Source organism: Mobula hypostoma, chromosome 9 (genome assembly GCF_963921235.1).
Source record: "Mobula hypostoma chromosome 9, sMobHyp1.1, whole genome shotgun sequence".
Classification (NCBI taxonomy): domain Eukaryota; kingdom Metazoa; phylum Chordata; class Chondrichthyes; order Myliobatiformes; family Myliobatidae; genus Mobula; species Mobula hypostoma.
Window position 1 is genome coordinate 108,386,570 of NC_086105.1, and position 23,658 is coordinate 108,410,227.

Sequence of the window (23,658 nt, forward strand, 5' to 3'; positions counted from 1 at the left end):
AATTAACATTGCTTTTTGAGGGTCTACAAAAACTACAGGGTGATGGTAATGAGCTAGTAAGGGTAACAGAGCAATGGCCGTTGGAACTTCATCCTGATAAATGCAAAGAAAGGGCTAATAATGGTAAGGCATACACAATGAAAGTTAGGGCCCACGGGAGTACTAAAAATTAGCAGGACATCAGTGCAGGTCCCAAGGTGATAGTTGAGATGGTAAATGTGACATACAAAATGCCTGTGTTCATTAGCTCAGCACAGAATATTAAACCAATAAGGTTATGATTATGCCACATCTGGGATACTGCAGAAATGGTGAGGGTGCAGAGGAGATTCATGAGAATGTTACCTGGGATGGAGCATTTCACTTATGAAGAGAGATTGGATTGGCTGGGTTTGTTTTCCTCTGGGTGGACACTATAGGGGTGACATAATAGAGGTGTTCAAAATTGTAAGAAGCAATAACAGAATATATAGTAGAAAATCCTTCCCAAGGCAAAGGGGTTTAAAACTAGCAAAATATGGATTTAGTGTAAATACTAAAAGGTTTAGAGAGAATGTCAGAAAGAACTGGTTCATCCAGAAGATGGTTAGAACTTGAATGCACTGCCTAAGTGGGTTACTGTCCTATTTAAGAAGTGCCTACAGTAAATGAGTATTTGGATCTCCAAGCATAGAAAGCTATGGACTAAGTGCTGGTAAATTAAATTAATTTAGATAGGTTGGATTTGATGTAGTGGGCCAAATGACCTGTTTCTGTGCTGTGTGACTCTTTGTCCCCATTGGAGTATTGACAGAAAACAATAGAAATTTACTGGATGAGGAAGAGTTCACCACCTTTAGAATATGTTTATGGAAGGTGAAAGGCACTTGCAGCGTTTACTTTTTGCTTGACATCCGTGCACCTTCTTTTAATAAAAAATTAAGAAATTGCTCAGCTCTAAATGCCAGTGTATTTGTCTCTCTGTGTGATAGACACTTCTGCTGATTTCTTAATGAAATTAGCTAGCTCTACACAGCAAGGACATTAATTATTTTAAGATCCAGTGTTAAAGCTGGTGACCTCTGCAGAAAATATTTGTTATATTTACTTATCTCTGTGTTAATATATATGGATATACATATTTTGTTTTGAAAGGTCTGATCATTTTAGGACTACTCAGCAGTATTTCATGGCGAGATGTTTTCTTAGAGCTAATGGCAGTATAGGAAATACAAATACATAATTTTGAAACCATGCGCGATTGACAGATTAACCTCTGTTAGATTAAATAATTATTTAAGACTAATGTTTTCTTCTTTTGGAAGCAAAAAATAAAATGCAGAATCTTCAAACCTTCTTTTGGAAGTGGAATATCAGCTTTTTTTCACCATCAAATACAAATATATACATACAGTGAATTCTGTTTAATTGGGCCATTGGTTAATCGAGGCAGCCACTTATTTGTGTCAACTCTAAAAGTACAAAAACTAATCAACAAAATAGCCGGGATTCCCTTTCTTTATTTGGGACACTATGCCACTTAATTGGGACAAGATGCTGTTGCCAAACCGTTTCTCGCTAGTGTCAATCACGTGCACTACACTGTGCTTAGAGCAAACAATTTTTAAATAGCTTAGTTGAGTGTGCTTGTGTTCAAAAAGCAGTGATTTATAATCACTAATACCTGGCGAGAAATAAACAGTAAGATAATTCAGTATTCAGGCTTGGAGATGCCAGAAACAGCCGTGAGTGAAAGTGAAACAATTTCAGGACAAAGAATTTGAAGATATTGCTGATCATCTTGCATGTTACAATGAAAACAAAGATCCGGAGGATGTGATCGTCAACAGCCTTGTCTGAAGGCAGTCCATTATCTGCACTAAGTGTCTGTGCCGACTTTGTTTATTTGCAGTCAATCAAAGGAACATAGTGTACACTGGACAAATTCCTCCATTGATAACTATTAGAAATGAATACACAGTTTTGTAGTTCTGTAGTGGTATTGGTAATGTCCTAATTTGTTTTATATTTTATTTAAATACATAATTTGTTATTTTCTATTTTCTAAAACTTTTTAATTATTTTCATGAAAATACGGCTCATTAGGGCAGCTACTTAATTGGACTAAATATACTGGTCCTGATGTGTCCCAATTAACCAGAATTATATATTGTGTGTGTGTGTGTGTGTGTGTGTGTGTGTGTGTGTATATATACACATTATCAAATATAGTACATTTTACTTTACAGAATATAATGCATTAACAATAAGCTTTTAGCAAAGTGGTGAAAGACTGCACTGTAAGAAACAGGGAGAACCACATACCTGATCATCCACTTTATGTGCTATGATGGTTGCTTCTTCATCAAGTTCTGACTCATTGATGGGGCGAATTCGGAGAGCCACCTAAAAATATACAAGTAAGAGTAGATCACATCATCATGAGACACGGTTAGACTTCCACACACAAGTTTTACGTCACTGTGCCTAGTTTAGAGAGAAGGTGGCATGTTACAGAAATATTACATTTACAGGGATTTATTTCAAATGCATAAATTTAGCTTCACTAACAACAGGGTATCACACTTGTGAGAAAACTTTGGTTTTAATACTTACAGAGTGACAAAAACTGCATTTACTAAAAATAACTAAACAGCAGGACAACCTAATGAATCCTCTCCAATGCTCTGGATATAGTGATTTCAGAGCTAAGCAACTGATTACTAAATCAAACCAAATTCTAAATGTGAAAGAAACATCACACAACTGCAGAAACAAACTTCCTGTTAACTTGGCAGATTCACTTATCAGCATGGTTTCTTTTAAGCCTGCTAACTGAAATAAGCAAATCACTTTTACAGGGATATGGGGAGAACAGTAACCAAAAGGTTCATAACAAAGAATGCTTATTGCTTCACATCTACCCATTTCCTCTTCTCAATATATAACTGGGCACATGTTAATATAAGCACTCCCTTTTGCCTTGGAATAGAAGCTGTAAAGCAAAGTGTTTTGTTTTCTTATCAATCTATCTATCTGTTCTATCTATCTATAGGTATCTATCTATCTATCATATGGTTATTGAGAAAAATAACCAGCTTAACCATGATCTGTGATATATTCAGTTTTTATTTTAAATATTGGATGTGTATCCAATGGTTCAAACTCCTTGGCATTAAATTATCTCAACTGACCATAGAGTGTATCCAAACTGAGTAAAATCAACGCACACAAACCAGTTTTTTGTCATGTGCTAGGCTCAAAACTATTTTATCTTGCGCTATCATCCAGCCATTGAAGGGTGCTTACAACAATAAAATAGCACCATCCCTTTAAGGAACTTCTCACAAAACCAGGATTAATATGTCTTTTCCCCCTTTATGAAAATAAAAACGGTCATAACTAAAACTACAATCATAAACATTCAGTACTATAACAAAAGAGAACATCCAACAATTCCTTGCTTGCAATTTTAATCTTTCTGGCAATTCCCACATTTGTTGCAAATGTTGGCATCATAGAGATAGAACAGATAATGCTACTGCCCCTCAGGTCCAGCCATCTACATTGGATCCTGACTTTTGGAGTTGTCCCTGTGGAATTTGCACATTCCCCTCTGCCTGTACGAATTTCCTCCGGGAGTTCAGGTCCCCCTCCCCCATCTCCCAAAGGTTTGCAAGTAGGCAAACTGTCTATCATAAATTGCCCCCAGTGGAAGAGTGTGCGTTGATTGACATGTGATAGAGAATAGGTTACATGGAAATAAGTAGAATGGGACTTATGAGATTGTTCTGAGAGCTGGCATAAATTCGGTGGTTTGCACTTGTAGATCACCAGTGAATAGTAAATCTCTGAGGTGTGACCTTTTTATAATTACTTCTGGAACACATGATGAAACCTTCAGTTTTCAGCAAATCCTTTAACTGGTGCACTGACAACTTTAATGGCATGGCATTTAACAAAGCAATATGGTTGTGGTTATTGTAGTTACATCATCCTAGCCCAAGGACACTACATGAGCTTCATAATCCAGTGTCCTTAGCCCATTTATCCTCAGCTGCTTCACCAATGACCACCCTTTCACTACAGGATCAGAAGTACGTATGATGTTCCCTTGTTCAAACTCTTCAGTAAGTGATGCACTGCTAAACAAGTTTCAGACATTGGCTAATAGGAGGTCAGTGACCATCTCTATCACAAAAAGTAACCATGCAATGACCTGCTTCCTCAGGAAAGAGTCCCATTGTTTATCCTTGACATACAATGATACAGCTATCAGTGAGTCTCCAGTGTAGGGATAAGGGAACTCCAGTAACAACAACCATATTCCTTTGTGCAATGTATGGTCATCAATCATCGAAGTGTTTTCTCTTTAGTTCCAGAGTTGCTTGCGATGGGTAATGGAAATAACTTCACTAGTGCTGAATTTGCTGCTTTCCTCTGAGTGAACAATGTGCATTTGTCCCCATAAATCAACAGCCAAGGATCACAACAATCAGAAATTCCACCGTGTCTACAGCAACAAGTCAGAGGTTGAGCATCCCAAAGGTGAGTAATTCACCTCCTGATACAGCAAAGCCTTTCCCCCAACTAGTCACAGAGCCAGATAGAGATATAACATAGAAGACCCTTTGTCCCACTGAATGTATGATAACCATTGCCACTCATCTACACTGACCCAACATGAATCCCTTTTCTCACTCTCCCCACATTCTCATAAACTTGCCCCAGATTCCGGCACTCACTACAGACTGGGGACAGCTAACAAGGCACAAGCCAGGAGCACGATGTAATACCCTGTACTTTCTGGAAAGAGTGCAACTCCAACAGCTCTGAAGAAGTTTGACAACCTGAGGATATTGTAGCTGCCTGATGGACCATCTCCCAGCAGCACCAGGTGAGCCCGTGTTATTACTGGAGTATATGAATCCCCACCGGTTTGCTACCACGATGAAGCATGACCTGCCAGCGATGCACAGGAAAGAAAATGTGAAATGGCACATTGTGACTGGGGTATATGGAAAGGTATAAGTCAAGTATCCTTGCATGTTTGGTTTTTTCGGGATCTAAAGTTGTTCAACCACAAGGAACAACCAGCTTTCTAAAGCTGTTTAAGGTTATTCTAAAGTGGTCCCATGAAGGACATCAGGTACATCATTCTGTCCAGCATGTTGCCAGATATTTTGCCTGTGGACCAGAAACAAAAATGCATTTCTAGGGCCACCAATTCCACAAATCCCTTTCACCTTAACCCTTTACTTGGTGTAGGTCCATAGAGAGAAGGGTGACATGCATCTGGCAAAAGCCACTTACATCACGTTTTCGTAGCACCAGTGTGGATTTCTATTCCTGTTTTCATTCCTACAGTGTACACCAGGTTACAGCAAAGTGGAACTGCCGATGTCTACTTGATGCATCCAGATCGCTATTTTCTTCATCTAGATCTCTTCCATGTACAGTTCTTCCTAATTTTCTGTGCACTGTTCTGTTGCTTGAGTTTGCTTTTTGATTTCAAGAAAACTGGTGACAAATACCCCTTGACATCAAACTTATCATAACCAGACTGCTTGTATCTGTACTCATCAACGTAAGATGCTGCTCTGCACAGCAGCTAATCTCCCCCGAGATAGTTTTCCATTCTTGAAAGTCTCAAGGAGCCAGGTTCCATCTTGTTAACATCCTGAGCTTTCAGTGGGTGGATGTTGTGAACTCTGAGCCTGCACAGCCACTGTTTTCATTGCCTGGACCATATCAAATGCTGGCCAAAAGCTCAGTTTCCTTTCACTAACCAGCCTCTTCTGAGTACACACATCACACAGTACACAAACCAAGTATTCTCACAACAGCTCCTCCAAACTTGTACCAAGCTCATCTGCAATCAACCCCCAATCTGCTCCAGTTTTATCCAGATGTTCATTTCAGATGTCAAACTTTCCCTGTTGTCCTCTTTGTCCAGGGAATTGGGAGTGATGGAGTAGTATGTGGGGGAACGTATTGTATATCATTGGTGCACAGACATGGCGGATCTGTCTCAATACTGCTCACCTGACCGGGAACATCTAGCAGTCAAGTGTCATTTATTTTATCTGCCGAGGGAGTTTTCCGCCATCATCCTGACAGCAGTGTACATTCCACCTCAGGCCAACAGAAAGCAGGCACTAGCAGAGCTGTGCACCATCATCAGCAAGTCACAAAGCTGCACACTCTGATACCTTCCCCAGAATGGGGGATTTCAACCAAGCCATCTTGAAGAAGTCTCTGATCAACTACCACCAACATATCACCTGTGGAACCAGAGGAGCCAAAACACTTGACAATTGTTATACCACCATCAAATATGTTTACTGTGCCACCCCACACCCACATTTTGGAAAGTCTGATCACCTGACTGTACTTCCCCTGGCAAAGACTAAAGGCCGCAGCACCAGTGGTGAGGACCAAGAAATGACGGTCAAGGGGGCACTTACAGGACTGCTTTGAGTGGGTGGACTGCACAATATTCAGGGATTCATCTCCAAATCTGAATGAGTACACCACAGTTGTCCCCAACTTCATCAAGCCCTGTGTGGGTGAGTGTGTGCCTTTGAGAACATATCAGACATACCCAAACCAAAAGATGGGGATGAACCAGGAGATTTGTAGTCTGCTGAGGGCTACATCTTTGCCATTCAAGATCAGTGATCCAGAACTTTACAGGAAGTCCAGGTATGACCTTTGAAAGGCTATGACCTGTTAAGAACAAAAAACAGTTCTGATTGAAGTTAGAGACAGAATGGGATGCATGTCAGCTCTGGCTGGGTTTACAGGCCATTACCTCCTGCAAGGCAAAACTTAATACCATGAATAGTTGTGAAACTTCACTCCCAGAGGACTTCAACCCTTTTATGCACACTTTGAAGGGGAGAATAAAATGACACCTGTGCAGATTTCTGCAGCGTCAGGTGACCCTGTGACCTCTGTCTCAGAGGAGGACGTCAGAACATTTTTCAAGAGAATAAGTGTAGGAGAACAGTGAGTAAAGATAACTCTCAGAATTCCTCGGTCATCAAAAACTCTGGCAGGTTTCTATAGCTGTACCATGGAGAAAACCCGGACTAGTTGCATAGCTGCTTTGTATGGAGCCTCCAACGCAGGGGATCAGAAGAGGCTTCAGAGGACTGTAGACTCAGCGAGCTCCATCACAGGCACAATCTTCCTCTCCACCAAGGACTTCTTCCACAAGCAGTACCTCGAGAAGGCAGCATCCAACACGACGGACCCTCACAATCCAGGACACACATTACTACCATCAGGGAGGAGCCCGAAGATCCACCCTCAATGTTTTAGGAACAATTCCTTCCCCTCCACCATCAGATTCCTGAACTCACAAACACTACCTCGCTATTCCTCTTTTGCATGACTTATATCTTATTTTAACCTAGTAATTTGAGTGCCAACACTGTGCTGCTGCCACAAAATAACCGATTTCATGACTTATGTCAGTGATAATTAACCAGATTCTGATTCATTCTGTTTTGTGCTGTTTTGAGCTCCGAGAGGGAGTTGACAAAGAATCACAACACCCCTTAAAGAGACAGCTCACAAACCCCGGATAACCACGTGTACACTGAACTAAAGGAAAAAGTTCTGTCTGCCATAGTCAGGATCACATATATAAAGGCAATGCAAAATGGTTCTGACCTATTTCCATGGCTTTAGTGAACATTGAGAGGAAGCGCAGAGAAAAACATAACCTGAAAAGAGAATCTTATCCTTAGTAAATGACATGTTAACTTTTATTTTCCAATTAAAATATAGGATTCAGATTCAAATCATATTCAGATAAAAATAAGACTACTACTATACCTATCTGTAGTAAAATGCTTATTTTCAAAATCCATAGCATAATTGATGACCAGAACAATGCATCTCTATTTTACGTCACTTATTCATGGGCCTGGTCTTTTTTGCCACTCCTGGCTTTTAGCGATGGAAATGCAGATAAGTTCAGAACCCTCATTCAAATCCAAAAGTTGTGCTCATACTAGCTGAGCTCTGCTCTTAAGGTGGGAAGACAAGGAAAACATTGAAATAGTCAGGGCTGCAGGTAGAAAGGGCAGAGATGGGTCGACAAAAGCCAGAGACAGACACTGGTGTGGACTTATCGGTCTCAGTGAATGAGTAATGTGGATCTGAAAGGCTAGCTCAAACTAAATAGGTTACCAACATTCAGGAAAAAGGCAAGTTAGTGAAATCAGATTACTGTATGATGAAGAAATAGCCAGTTCTATATTTTATAAAATCCTACCTTTATTTTTTCAGAAAGATTCATACTGCATATTCAGTCCTATATTTGTTGTGTGCACAGAGAATTTTAAAAACAAACAAAAGATATAGAATTCTAGAACCCTATCCCTGTTAATGATCAATCAAGTTTATGAAATCCAGTAATATGTTCTTATCTTGAAGCATGTTATTTGAGAACCACTTCCTTCAGGTTCTTCAACCAAGAAGGGGTACAGGAAGCCAAATACTGGACTACAATCAGGGGAACAATAAAATGGCCAGGTGAGCCTATCTTCCTCACTATTCTTCCCTGGGGCTGAGAGAGTGCAGGCAGGGGAAGAGAACCGGTGATGTCCCCTGCAATCACCATGACACAATTTGACAGTGTTCTGGAGCTCTGCACCAGAATGCTGACACTATTCCTGGTAATTCAGAGCATTAACCAGCACAGTACAAAACATTTCCACTCCCACTCGGACGATCAGGACTTTCCATTCCTGCTCGACAATCAGAAGCATCCTAGTTCACATCCTGCCCACCCATTGTGACATTTCTTCTTTGATCTTCACTTAATCTTTAAAAAAGATTCTCATGGCTTTGTTTTCATAATAAATGTATCCATAGCAATAAACAGCATTCTATGATGTAACTACTTCCTTTATGGAAAATGGTGGGGCTTCTGAACAGTGCGAATGAAGGAAGATTTGCATTCCTATAGCACCCTTTACAGCCTCAGCTTAGAGGTGAAGACATACTTGTGATGTTTCACCATGGAGATGTGTGAAATGCAGCAACTAATCTGGAACCAAATAGTCCGAGGACCACCAATACGATAACAATCAGGTAATGTGTTTCATTTTGTGATCTTGGATGAAGTCAAAACATTATCCAGAGCATTAGAGGGAAGTCAGCAAAAAAAAAGTGCAGGTGCTGGAAATCGGAATCATGCTGGAAGGATTCAGCAAAGTAAGCAGAGCTGATCTTTTAGAACAAGTAGTCTTCATAGAAAAATAAGAAGACAGCACAATTTAAATTGCAGAGGGGCAGGGGGAGGATGGAGAGAAGAGAGGGAATATCTGGTAGACTGCAAAACAAAGTTATTAAGGTCATCAACACTCTTTGTGTGAAGAGCTGCTTCATTTAAATATCTCTCCACTGATTTTAAACCTCTGTCCTTTTGTTTTTAGCACCACCCCTCCAGGAAAGCTTCCACTCTATCTCTTCCCCTCGTGATGTTATATACCTCTAACAGACCATCCCTCAATCTTCTACGTTCCAGGGAATAAAGTTCTAGTCTGTGCAACCTTTCCTTGTCAGTCAGACCCCAGGTCCAGACAACATTCTGGTAAACCCTTTCTACTTTAATAACATCTTTCCTACAGCAAGGTGATCAAAACTGTGCACTATTCTCTATGAGGCTTCACTAACATCTTGTATAATTGCATCACAACTTCCCAACTCCTGTGCTCAATGTCCTGATTAATGAAGTCCACCTTCTTCACTGCTCTCTCTACCTGTGATGCCACATTCAGTGGGCTGTGCACTTCCACTCCCAGGTCCCTCTGTTCCATAACATCTCCAGGGTCTCACCATTCACTATATAAGTCCTACCCTGGTTTGATCATCCAAAATGTAATATCTCACATTTATCTGAATGGAAATCTATAAGGCCATAAGCCCATAAGACACAGGAGCAGAATCTAGCCATTTGGCCTATCGTCTGCTCTGTCGTTTCATCATGAATGATCCAATTCCCTCTCAGTCAAATTCTCCTGCCTTCTCCCTGACTAATTAAGAACCTATCAACTTCCACCTTAAATACAACCAATGACCTGGCCTCCACAGCTGCCTGTGACAACAAATTCCACATATTCACCACCCTCTGGTTAAAGAATTTCTTCCTCATCTCTGTTCTAAATGGATGTCCTTCTATTCTGAGGCTGTGCTCTCTGGTCCTAGACTCCTCTACCACAAGAAGCAGCCTCTCCATAACCACTCTATCTAAACCTTACAACATTCAATAGACTTTAATCAGATCCCCCCTCAATCTTCTAAATTCCAGTGAGCAAAGGCCCAGAGCCATCAATCACTCCTCATGCAGTCTTTCTTCCTGGAATCATTCACATGAACCTCCTCTGGACTTTCTCCAATGTCAGCACATTCTTTCTTAAATAAGGGGCCCAAATCTGCTCACAATACTCCAAGTGAGGCCTCACCAGTGCTTTGTAAAGGCTCAGCATTACATCCTTGCTTTTATATTCTAGTCCTCTCGAAATGCATGCTAACATTGCATTTGCCTTCCTCACCACTGACTCAAACTGAAAATTCACCTTTCGGGAATCCTGCACAAGGACTCCCAAGTTCCTTTGCACCTCGGATTTTTGAATTTTCTCCCTGGTTAGAAAATAATCTACACTTGTACTCCTTCTACTCTAGTGCATGATCATACACTTCCCGACACTGAATTCCATTTGCCACTTCTTTGCCCAGTCTCCCAATTTATCTACTTCCTTCGGCAGATTCCCAGCTTCCTCAACAGTACCTGCCCCTCCACCTATCTTTATATCATCTGTAAATTTGGTCACAAAGCCATCAATTCTGTCATCCAAATCATTGACATACAGCATAAACGCTGATTCCTGTGAAGCACTACTAATCACTGGCTGCCAAACAGAAAAGGTTCACTTTATTCCCACGTGTTGCCTCCTGCTAATCAGCCAATGCTCTGTCTACGCTAATATCATTCCTGCAATACCATGGGTTCGTATTTTGGTCAACAGCCTCCTGCACAGAACTTTACCAAAGGCCTTCTGAAAATCTAAGTACAAACATCTGCGAATTCCCCTTTATCTATCTGTTGTTTCCTCAAAGAATTCTAACAGATGTGTCAAGCAAGATTTTCCCTTAAGGAAACCATGCTGACTTTGGCCTATTTTATCATGTGTCTTCAGTATCTGAAAACAATGTCCTTAACAATGGACTCCAATATCTTCCCAGCCACTCAGGTCAGGCTATCTGGTCTATAATTTCCTTTCTTCTCCCTCCTTCACTTCTTGAAAAGTGGAGTGGCGTTTGCGATCTTCATGTCCTCTGGAACCATTCCGGAATCTAGAGAATCTTGAAAGATTATTACTAGTGCCTCCACAATCTCTTCAAGTACCTGTTTCAGAACACTGGTGTGTAGTCCATCTGGTCCAGGTGACTTACCTACCTTCAGACCTTTCAGTTTCCCAAGCACCTTCTCCCTAGAAATAGCAATTGCACTCACTTCTGCTCCTGACACTTTTGAACATCTGCCATACTACTAGTGTCTTCAATTGGATTGAATTTTCAATTCAATTCAAAGACTGATGCAAAATACTTATTCCATTCATCCTCCCTTTCCTTGTCCCCCACCACCACCTCTTCAGCGTCATTTTCCAGTGGTCCAATATCTACTCTCACCTCTCTTTTATTCTATATATATACACACACACACACACACACACACACACACACAAACACATATATATATATATGAAAAAGAAACATTTGGTATCCTCTTTAATATTGTTGGCTAGCTTACCTTATAGCTAGGTTATGGGGCAAAGGCAGGTCGGTGGAGATAAGTCCGTGGCCAGATCAGCCATGATCTTATTCAATGGTGGAGCCGGCTTAACAGGCCCGATGGCCGACTCCTGCTCCTGTTTCTTATGTTCTTATGCACCTCCATATTTCACCTTTTCCCGCCTTATTATTATTATTTCATCATCCAGGCCATGTTCTCTCCCCGCTGTTTCCATCAGGAAGGAGGTACAGGAGCCTCAGGATTCACCTCACAAGCTTCAGGAACAGTTATTACCCCTCAACCATCAGGCTCTTGAACCAGAGGGGATAACTTCACTCAAAACTTCACTTGCCCCATCATTGAGATGTTTCCACAACGAATGAACTCACTTTCAAGGACTCTTTGTCTTATGTTCTCGATAATTTTTGTTTGTTTATTGATTGATTGATTGATTTATTTATTATTGTTGTTTCTACTTTTTCTATTTGTACTGTTTGTTGTCTTATGCACTCTGGTTGAACACCTTAGATGGGTGGTCTTTATTGACTCCATTATGGTTATTATCCTATATATTTATTGAGTATGCCAAAAAGAAAATGAATCTCAGTGTTGTATTTGGTGATATATATGTACATTGATAATAAAATATACTTTGAACTTTGGCTTTTTTAGTTGCCTTCTGTTGGATTATATGTTTCCCAATGCTCTAACTTTCCACTAAATTTTGCTCTATAATATACCCTCTCTTTGTTGGCTTTGACTTCCCTTGTCAGCCATTCCTGCCTTCAGAATACTTCTTCGTCTTTGGGATGCATCTATCCTGCACCTTCCAAATTCCTCACAGAAACTACTTGTGTCATCTCTGCTAGCATCCCCTTCCAATCAACTTTGGCCAGCTGGTCTCTCGTGCCTCTGTAACTCCTTTTACTCTACTATAATACTGATACATCTGCCTTTAGCTTCTCCCTCTCAAATTGCAGGGTGAATTTGACCATATTATAATCAATGTCTCCTAAGAATTCCTTTACCTTAAGCCCCCTAATCAAATCAGTTCATTACGTAACACCCAATCTAGAATAGCTGATCTATTGGTCTCAACCAGAAGCTGCTCTAAAAAGCCATCTTGTGAGCATTCTATGTATTCTCTATCTTGGGATCTAGCACCAACATGATTTTCCCAATCTCTGAAATCCCCCATGATTATGGTAACATTACCCTTTTGACATGCCTTTTCTTTTTCCCTTTGTAATTTTTAGCCCACATCCTGGCTACTGTTCGGAGGCCTGTATATAACTCACATCAGGGTCTTTTTACACTTTCAGTTGTACTTCCATTTGCTAAGCTTTTAGCCCTCATACCTAGCTGATCAAGATCCCCCAGTAATTTTCACAACCTTCTACACTATCACCCACACCACCTATCTTAGTATCATCTGTAAACTTATTAATCATGCCTTGCTCATTCACACCCAGATCTTTAATATACAAGGTCTCAGCGTCAAGCCCCGTGGCACACCCCTAGACACAAGCCTCCAGCCAGAGAAATAACTCTCAGTCATCACCCTCTGCTTCCAAGCACTGAGAGAGTTATGAATCCAATCCGCTATCTCCCCCTGGGCCCCAAGGGATCAAGGAACTCTGACAGGAGTTCAGCAATGAATTAGCAACAGTTTTGCTGTAGAGAGGTCATCTTGTTACCATACAGGAATTGCTGGGCTGGGAGAGCTATCCAGGCAAAGAGAGGGAGACACAGCAGCTTCCATCACATTCAGTGAAATAATAAGGGAGATGGTGGAATCGGGGAGGTCTACACTTATCCCCAGCAGTGATGGGCAGCTCTACAGCCTGAACTTTACTATGCTGAGTGGTCTTACCACCTGCTCTAGATTGTCCAATGCCAGGCAGACTCTCACACTAAGCTGTGGAGTAATTTCTCATTGGGAGGCATCAGCAATAGGCAAGGATTCCTAGCACAACATGATGCCTTAGCAGGTATCGTTTTACAAATACAAATGTGTAGGTACCTGTGTTGAGATGGAAGGAGCAAGGTGGTTGGACAGCACTAGTGTAATCCAAAATCCACAAGTGGTCTTAACTTTTAGCTTTTGCTTAAATGCAGTAGATCTTTCAATCAATCTAAATATTGAAATAGGATTAAAGTGGTCTGTGCAAAGATTATTAAACTAGTGACTCGATCCTTGGTTATGAACCATTCAAATATCTGTTCAAACCCAAGATTTCACAGTGGAAGTGCACTATTGAGATTAGAATCAAATCAGCGTATTAGTTGAGAACACAGTGACTGTAACAGAAATATGATCAGGCAGAGTAGTAGATAATTTTAAATTATTGTATGACAGTAGATAGGGGGTACTTGTTCTCTTAAAACAATTAAGGCAAGAATGTTCTTGCATTATCAATTTAATGTACATTGATAAACATCAGATAATGAAAAGCTAGGAGATCCAAAGAGATTTACAACTCTAAGTACACAAAGCATTTAAACAGAGTGATCAGGTACTAAAAATATTAGTTTTTATAAATAGGGAATTAGGATATAAAGGTGAATAAGAAATGCTAAACCAGTATAAGACTGTGTGGGCACGTGGCCAAGTGGTTAAGGCATTGGACTAGCGACCTGAGGGTTGTGAGTTTGAGCCCCAGCTGAGGCAACATGTTGTGTCCTTGAGCAAGGCGACGACACTGGTGCCAAGCTGTATGGGTCCTAATGCCCTTCCCCTGGACAAGATTGGTGGCGTGGAGAGGGGAGACCTGCAGCATGGGCAACTGCTGGTCTTCCATACAACCTTGCCCAGGCATGCGCCCTGGAGAGTGAAGACTTTCCAGGCACAGATCTATGGTCTCGCAAGACTAATGGATGCCTTTAATAAGACACAGATTAGAACTCAGTTGATGTACTTTATAATTTTTGGTACCATATCTCGAAAAGCATTGCTGATCTTACACAGAGAGTAGATAATGTTATCAGGTCTCCAAAAGTTTGATCATAAAAAATAACATTATATAAAATAGCCATGAGTTTCTGAGAAGATGAAAAATGTAAGGATGATCTGATATAGTTTTTTTTTGAAGTTTGTAAAGAACTGATAGAGTGGATAGAGAGAAACATCTTCCTGCTACTTGGGGTGTCTTGGAGACATCACTATTAATACTGGAACTGGACTATTTAATGGAGAAATTGCAAAACAGCAATTGTAGAACTGCTCAGAGTGCAAAAGGTGCTAACTCAGTAAATCTCTTTTTTTCTGGGTATTTACAGTATGTAAAAGAAAGATAAACTGAGACAAGTAGAGGTAGACAAGAGTTCAGCCATAGTTTCACTGAATGGGACAAATTTTCCTGCTCTTGTCATTCCATTTCTTTAGCAGTTGAATGGAATTTTAATCCTTATGTACCTTAGTGATATTGTAAAATCATGTGACCTCTTTTTTCTCTGGACAATACTCTGGCAGTTTACATTTAAATGTTAATACATTAATAGAGAATATTCAGACACTGTAACTGAAAATAATGTTATAATACACACAGTGGCCACTTTATTAGGTACCTCCTTTAACTAATAAAGTGCCCACTGAGTGTATGTTTGTGGTCTTCTTCTGCTGTGGCCCATCAACTTCAAGGTTTAATGTGCTGTTCTTTCAGAGATGTCCTTCTGCACACTACTGTTGTAATGCAAACACGAGGAATTCTGCAGATGCTGGAATTTCAAGCAACACACACAAAAGTTGCTGGTGAACGCAGCAGGCCAGGCAGCATCTATAGGAAGAGGTACAGTCAACGTTTTGGGCCGAGACCCTTCATCAGGGCTAACTGAAAGAAGAGCTAGTAAGAGATCTGAAAGTGGGAGGGGGAGGGTGAGATCCAAAATGATAGGAGAAGACAGGAGGGGGAGGGATAGAGCCAAGAGCTGAACAGGTGATTGGCAAAAGGGATATGAGAGGATCATGGGACAGGAGGCCTATGGAGAAAGAAAGGGGAAGGGGGGAAGCCCAGAGGATGGGCAATAATGGATGGGGTACGAGGGGGAGGTGGGGCATTAATGGAAGTTAGGGAAGTCAATGTTCATGCCATCAGGTTGGAGGCTCCCCAGACGGAATATAAGGTGTTGTTCCTCCAACCTGAGTGTGGCTTTATCTTTACAGTAGAGGAGGCCGTGGATAGACATATCAGAATGGGAATGGGATGTGGAATTAAAATGTGTGGCCACTGGGAGATCCTGCTTTCTCTGGCGGAGAGAGTGTTGTAACGCATGGCTTTTTGAGTTACTGTCGCCTTCCTGTCAGTTTGAAGCAATCTGGCCATTCTCCTTTGACCTCTCTCATTAACAAGGCATTTTTTATCACAGAACTGCCACTCATTAGATTTTTTTTTTGTTTTTCCCACCGTTCTCTATAAACTCTAGAGACTGTTATGCATGAAAATCCCAGATCAGTAGTTCCTGAGATACCCAAACCAACTCAATCATTTCACAGTCAAAGTCACTTAGATCTCACTTCTTCCCCATTCTGTTGTTGGGTTTGAACCTCTTGACCAGTTCTGCATGATTTTGTGCATTGAGTTGCTGCCACATGATTGACTGAATAGATATTTGTATTAACGAGCAGCAGTACAGGTGTACACAATAAAGTGGCCAGGTGTACACTGAATGTGTAACAACCCAACCAGAGGTGGCACATATAAGACGTGCTGCAGTGTAGTTGGAGACATTAGTAACCATCAAGAAGATACTGTGAATATGCTCTGATATCAATTTCCAAATCACAGAAATACATGGTAAGTGTAAACAAACAGGGTCATTTTTGTCTGCTCAGTCTATTTTAGTAATTATTTGACCTTAGCTCAGATAGTTCAAATCTGAAAGGTACAAGCCCTACACCAGAGACTCAAGTAAAAAGTTTAGACCAACACTCTGGCAGAGAACCATACTGGAAAAGTTGATCTCCTCTGGGTGATATGTAAAAATTATCCACATTGTTTCAGTTATGTGTATAGAAAAAGCTCCCTGGACACTACATGCAAGATCAGTGGGGTTATCCCTGGTATCCTAGCCAATAATTATTCCCCCCCCAACCCATCAACATTACTTAAACAGAGTACCAGGTTAATATTACATTATAGATTGTAGAAGCTTGCTGTGTGAAATTTGGCTATTGGCTTTCAACCATGCTACGCTGGCTGTAAAGAATTTTGGAATGTTTAATGTCAAGAAGAATGATCTATAAATGCAAGTTTGGTTTTTTTCCCCCTATATTTAGATCAAATTTCTGGCCATTTCAGATTACAGTAGAATACGATGACCTATTGGGTTGAAAATACTTTCTCAGAAATGTCAAAACCACAACATTTTTTAAAAATTCAATCATACACTGACATGAAGCGATAGTTCAACTTGGCAAGAGGAGTACGTGCATTTTCTTTTGTTGAGGGTGATTCACCACAGAGCATAGTTACAGAGAAAAATTCTTAGTATGATATAAATAAATCTAAGGGTGAAACCAATTTGACCGTGATTGTTGAGGAATGGTTGGGATGTTAGTCTTGTGTGTTCGCAACAAACTATAACAATCACCTCTAATGGTTCTGTTGTCACCGATCCCAATTTCTAGGCTTAGTGCTTCTTACAGCAAGCAACCAAGTTGGTCCCACCACAGTGCTGAAACCATACGAGTCGATCCACTAGAAGCTTCTGACAACATCCTGTTACAAGCCTGAGTGTTCAAAATCTACTGCACACAGACACCATGTTCTTTTTTGGTACCATCCCTGAACAATGCTGTTGGGTTTCACAAATCAGTAGCCTGGAAAATTGATCTGTATCCCCCAGGGTCAACATTACCGATCTCTACTTCATTCAGCATGCTTCAGTGCCAAACTGAAATAGAGAGCGCATCAGGCAAGTGTCTATGACAATATGACGGATAGTGTAACACCGGGATCTAAATTCTGATTTCAGATCTTTCGATTTAAATGTAGCATTGACATATTAATTCAATTACCTTTGAAACTCACTCCACATATATTTTGTTAAAAATGTTAATAAATAGATGTGAATTTTAATCTCAACCACAAATCCCAGAACTTTGTGCAGAAAAGCATAATCTCTCTATGTGAAATACTATACCCGAATGTCATGGAAACTTTGCTTAGAATGCATCAGAAGTTACAAATAGAACACAAAGTTAAAAGAAGCACCAAATGCAAACTTTCTGACTTCTATTGAATATGTTGTTTGCCTGCTTCGTTTCATGGTTTCACATTTAATCAGCTTCTAGCAGGATTTTTATCGAACATTCCATGCGTCAAAAAAAATTGCTTCTGAATAATAAGATGAGGAACAACAAACATAATTTGTATTTACATGACATTATTGACAATGTAAAACTTCCAGTTTGCTTCACAAAAGTGATTTCAAAATTGACATGCAACTATAAAAAAGACGGTAGAACAGATGAACAAACATTCAGTCAAAGATGTAAGTCAAAGGGGGAGAGAGAGTGTGTATGTGAGGGAGAAATGTTCAGGGTAAGACTTTAAATCTTGAGGTAAATCAGGTAACTTAAGGTATGGACACCAGTTAAAATACTTAAAAATGATCCTACATTTCCTATGGATTTGGTTGCCTCTCTCATTTTACCTGCCATAAAGCTAAGATCTGCTATCCATGTCTTAAATTGCATGGTGTCCTAGTGTCATAGAGCCTGAGAAGAGTGCTGCAATCTATCATATTTATATTGGCCATTAAGTATCCATGTACACCAGTGGTTCACAAAATTGATGATATTGTCCTCCTGGGGGCGGTGGGAGTTTCTAAGGGAGCAATAAAAATAATGGGGGTGGTGGGGGGAGAGGTTGCTCTGTAGGAAGGGGGCGGTTCAGGGATTGTGGGCTTAATTTAAGAAATGCTTATTGTAAGTTTTTGATTCTTATTGCCTCATAATTGATTATAATGATCACCTAATCACCTCCATCTCTTGCTGACCCACTGTTCTCTTAGACTTTGCACAAAGCATATTCTAGTTGTTGAAGAGGAATGTGATCATGAGAAATCTGGACTGAAGAGATTGTGTTGTTACCAGGTCTGGCCCACACATTATAGCCACTCACTATTGTAGTATAGTGTTACCTCTAGTGTTTAATGTTACGTGAATATAACATTGTGGTAAAAATCACTATCGACAATACCACATTTTTTCATATCATCTGTGGAAATGCTAATTATACCTCACACATTCAGACCCAGAATAAAAAAAGTGAGGGTTCCACCACTGATTCACAGGTCAAGGGCTTCCTATTGCAATACAGTCCTCAATCATCATGCTGTTCTTCGTTTCACCAATCCAATGTTCACCCAACAGTCTCATACTTGCTGTCCAATCTTGGTTTTCATTTAAATGTCTCTGTTTTAACATTATCATTCTTACTTTGAAAATTCAGCCATATTCTTGTCTTTCCCTATCTTTGCAACCTTCACTCTTTGAGATCTCTGCACTACTCAACTTTTAGCTTTATCACCAATCCAGAATTTAATTCTCCATGATTTCTTGGAAGGGCTTTCAGGTGCCGAGGACCTATATTCTGGATTTCTCTGTGTCAAACTCGCCACTTCTTTCCTGTAATAATCATTAAAACCAATCTCTCTGGTCATGTTAAGTGCATTTTTATGTCATGTGACTTAATGGGAAATTTTGCTTTAAAATTCTCCTGTAAACAATGGACAATAGGTGCAGGAGTAGGCCATTCAGCCCTTCGAGCCAAGTGTCTTAGAACAAACAACATAAAGTCTCTTGGAAGATTTTGCTATTTAAGAGGCAGTACATAACTACAAGTTTGTTGACTGCTGGCTTCCTTTCAGTCTCACTACTTAGAAAACGTAGAGAGAAAACAGGGAAATATCGCAGTTGACCTGACATTGGCAGTGGGAAAAATGCCAGAGCCCATTATTAAAGATTTAATAGCAGAGTGTTTGGAAACAGTGGCTGCGTTTGTCAAAGTCAGCATACATTTGCAAAAGGGAAATCATGCTTGACAAACTTACTGGAATTTTTTGAGAATGTATTTTGTAGAATGGAAGGAACAGAACTGGTGGATGTAGTGTATTTGGACTTTTAAAGGACTTTGACAGGGTGCCATGTAAGAGATCAGTGCACAGAATTAAAGCCTATGAGATAGGAGTTAACATGTTGACAGTAATACGAAATGGATTAATGGACAGAAAACAGCTGAAGTAAATGCATTCTTTTGTGGGTGGCAGGCAGTAACAAGTGGAGTAATACAAGTTTCACTGCTGGGATCATAACTGTTCACAATTTATACTGATGATTTAGATGAAGGAATTAAACTCAATATCTCCAGATATGGCAATGACACAAAGCTGGGTAAGAATGGTGAGCAGGGCGCAGAGGGGTTTGAGATGTGTCTATTTTAATGTGAGGAGTGTTATGAACAAAGCGGATGAGCTTAGAGCGTGGATCAGCACTTGGAGCTATGATATTATGGCCACTACAGAGACTTGGATGGTGCAGGGGCAGGAATGGCTACTTCAAGAGCCAGGCTTTAGATGTTTCAGAAAGGACAGGAAGGGAGGCAAAAGAGGTGGGGCGTGGCCCTGTTGATCAGAGATAGTGTCATGGCTGCTGAAATGGAGGAAGTCATGGAGGGGTTGTCTACGGAGTCTTTGTGGGTGGAAGTTAGGAATACGAAGGGGTCAATAACTCTACTGGGTGTTTTTTACAGACCACCCAATATAACAGTGACCTAGAGGAGCAGATAGGGAGACAGATTCTGGAAAGGGGTAACAATAACAGGGTTGTTGTGGTGGGAGATTTTAATTTCCCAAATATTGATTGGCATGTCCCTAGAGTGAGGGGTTTAGATGAGGTGGAGTTTGTTAGGTGTGTTCAGGAAGGTTTCTTGACACAATATGTAGATAAGCCTACAAGAGGAGAGACCGTACTTGATCTGGTATTGGGAAAAGAATCTGGTCAGGTATCAGTTCTTTCAGTGGGAGGGCATTTTGGAGATAGTGATCACAATTCTATCTCCTTTACCATAGCATTGGAGTGGGATAGGAACAGACAAGGTAGGGAAATGTTTAATTGGAGTAAGGGGAAATATGAGGCTATCAGGCAGGAACTTGGAAGCATAAATTGGAAACAGATGCTCTCAGGAAAATGTACGGAAGAAACGTGGCAAATATTCAGGGGATACTTGCGTGGGGTTCTGCGTAGATATATTCCAATGAGACAGGGAAAGTATGGTAGGGACGGGAACCGTGGATTGCAAAGGATATTGTAAATCTGGTCAAGAAGAAAAGAATAGCTTACGAAAGGTTCAAAAAAACTGGGTAATGATAGAGATCTAGAAGATTATAAGGCTAGCAGGAAGGATCTTAAGAATGAAATTAGGAGAGCCAGAAGGGGCCATGAGAAGGCGTTGGTGGACGGATTAAGGAAACCCAAGGCATTCTACAAGTAGGTGAAGAGCAAGAGGGTAAGATGTGAGAGAATAGGACCAATCAAGTGTGACAGTGGAAGAGTATGTATGGAACTGGTGGAGATGGCAGAGGTACTTAATGAATACTTTGTTTCAGTATTCACTACAGAAAAGGATCTTGACGATTGTACGGATGACTTGCAGCGGACTTAAAAGCTTGAGCATGTAGATATTAAACCAGACTGATTCGTAAGATGGTGGGACTGAATCGCTAGGAAAAATTGGAAAGATGACTTAGAATAAGAGGGGACCTTACTGAAATTTATCATAAACTTTAAGGACTAGTCAACAAAGCAGAAGAAAGATGTTCCTGATGGTGAGATAAGGAGAAATGTCTTCTCCCACAGATTGGTGAATCGACAGAACTCTGGAGAGGGAGTGCAATGTACCATAGCTCTAAGGACTAAAGATGTACTGAGATGTGCAAAAAGCAAGAACAAGCTACTGAATTTAAATGATTGATCATGATCACTTTGAATGGTAGAGCAGGTCTGAAGAGCAAAGTGGTTCTCTCCTACTTTCCAAGATCAAGTTCAATTTGAATTGTCATTCAACCATAACATGAATACCCATGAAATACGTCAAACACAGCTTGGAACTTGGTGCAAAACAAGGTACCAACAGTTGAACAAAGCACAAGGCACCTAAAGCACATATAAAATAGTAGTAAGCATACAGTTTACGAAAAAAAAATCATAGAGGCCGAATTTGGGTCAATGAATGTTGTCTGCAAGAGCAGGACACAGCAGTCTGTTTCTCTTTACCTTCTTCCCAGCAATTCAAAATCCTGGTGATTTTACTGTATGATCTCGCTCTGCTTCTTCTCCTGACTCTCCAGTCACTTCTTATCATGTAGCATATCAAGTTACCTTTGACTCTAACCCTAACGCCAACTTTTCGCTTCAAGGCTGTTTCGTTTGGAAAAGAACATGTAGCTAAACAACCAGCCAGCTTTCAGTTTTTAATTACAGCAGCTTACTCTGAACAGATTTAGAAACAAGGATGGCGTTCAATGGCAAGAATTTAACTTTGATTCTACCCAGCCGCACACGTTATTGCTCACCGTGAGCTGGTGATAAATCCGCGACTCTCCTCCCAGCTCCTTCATGGCTGCAGAGATTTAATTTCCCACACTACTTCCAGCAAATATCGTTCATTGTCTTTGGCCAGGATCTCAACTTTCAGACTCTCCTCTTCTGGTTGTGAATGTCACCCCGAATGCTTGGAGCATATTCCCTGGTTACGTTCCATGTTTCCTGGCACGCAGTTTTGGCGTTCCCGGGAATTTTGGGGCGACCATTGACACGTCCGCGAACTTCTTGGTGGTATCAGCTGAATCAATGTGCCAACTACTCTTAAGACATACTTTAAGTGTCTAAAGCGAAAGGCGCTCAGAAGCGGCAGCACGGATATATTAAATCCGACATTAGAACCCGGGAAATAATTACCAAAAGGTTGTAGCAGCCGTGTCGTAGCTATAGAAACCCAGGAAACAAATCTCCATCCGCAAACTTTAAGAATGAAGGAGGAGCAATGCTACAGCCAGCCACTCGCCAGGTAGAGCGCACGTAGCGAAGTGGAACGGAGCAATGGGAACCAACGCTGGCAGACCGGATTTAAATAGTTTTTGGATTTAAGTCGCGGGAGGGAGACAACTACAAGCGCTGGGCCATATGAGAGATGTCCATCTCAGCAAAAGGCCTCCCCACCGTTGAGCACATTTGACACGACAAAGCTGTATCCACCATCAAGACCGCCCACCGTCTAGGCCACGCTCTCTTCTCGCTGCTACCGCAGTGAAGGAGGTACAGGAGCCTTAGGTCCCACACCGCCAAGTTCAGAAACATTTATTACCTTTCAGCTATCAAGATCCTGAACCAGCTGGGTAACTTCGCTCACCACAACACTGAACAAAACCTATGGACTCGCTTCCAAGGACTCTACAATACATATTCTCATTGTTATCTATTTATTGTCTTTGCACAGTTTGTTTTCTTTTGCACATTGGTTGTTTGTTAGTCTTTGTGTGTAGTTTTCATTGATCCGGTTGTATTCTTTTTGTTCTACTGTGAATGTCTGCAAGAAAATTAATCTCGGGGAAGTATATAGAGACGTATACATACTTTGATATATATATATATATATATATATATATATATATATATATAGGCATCCGTTAGTCTCATGAGACCATGGATTTGCACCTTGGAAGGTTTCCAGGGCGCAGGCCTGGACAAGTTTGAATGGAAGACAGGCAGTTGCCGATGCTGCAAGTCTCCCCTCTCCACGCCACCGATGTTGTCCAAGGGAAGGGCACTAGGGCCAATACAGCTTGGTACAGGTGTCGTTGCAGAG

At 40.8% G+C, this 23,658-nt stretch overlaps 1 protein-coding gene across 2 annotated transcripts in view; it reads right to left on the reverse strand.

Annotated features, from left to right (window-relative positions):
- Positions 1 to 22,831, reverse strand: part of LOC134351924 (kinesin-like protein KIF19) — a 167,688-nt gene extending 144,857 nt beyond the window's left edge. The window contains exons 1-2 of one of the 2 annotated variants that reach the window (XM_063058847.1): positions 22,367 to 22,831; positions 2,305 to 2,385 (exon numbers count right to left, since the gene is read on the reverse strand). In XM_063058847.1, the coding sequence (XP_062914917.1) occupies positions 2,305 to 2,385; positions 22,367 to 22,411 (126 nt within the window). In that variant the 5' untranslated portion in view covers positions 22,412 to 22,831. The remainder of the gene's footprint in view (positions 1 to 2,304; positions 2,386 to 22,366) is intronic. The other variant, XM_063058846.1, reaches the window with a different exon arrangement.
- Positions 22,832 to 23,658: the final 827 nt, after the last annotated feature.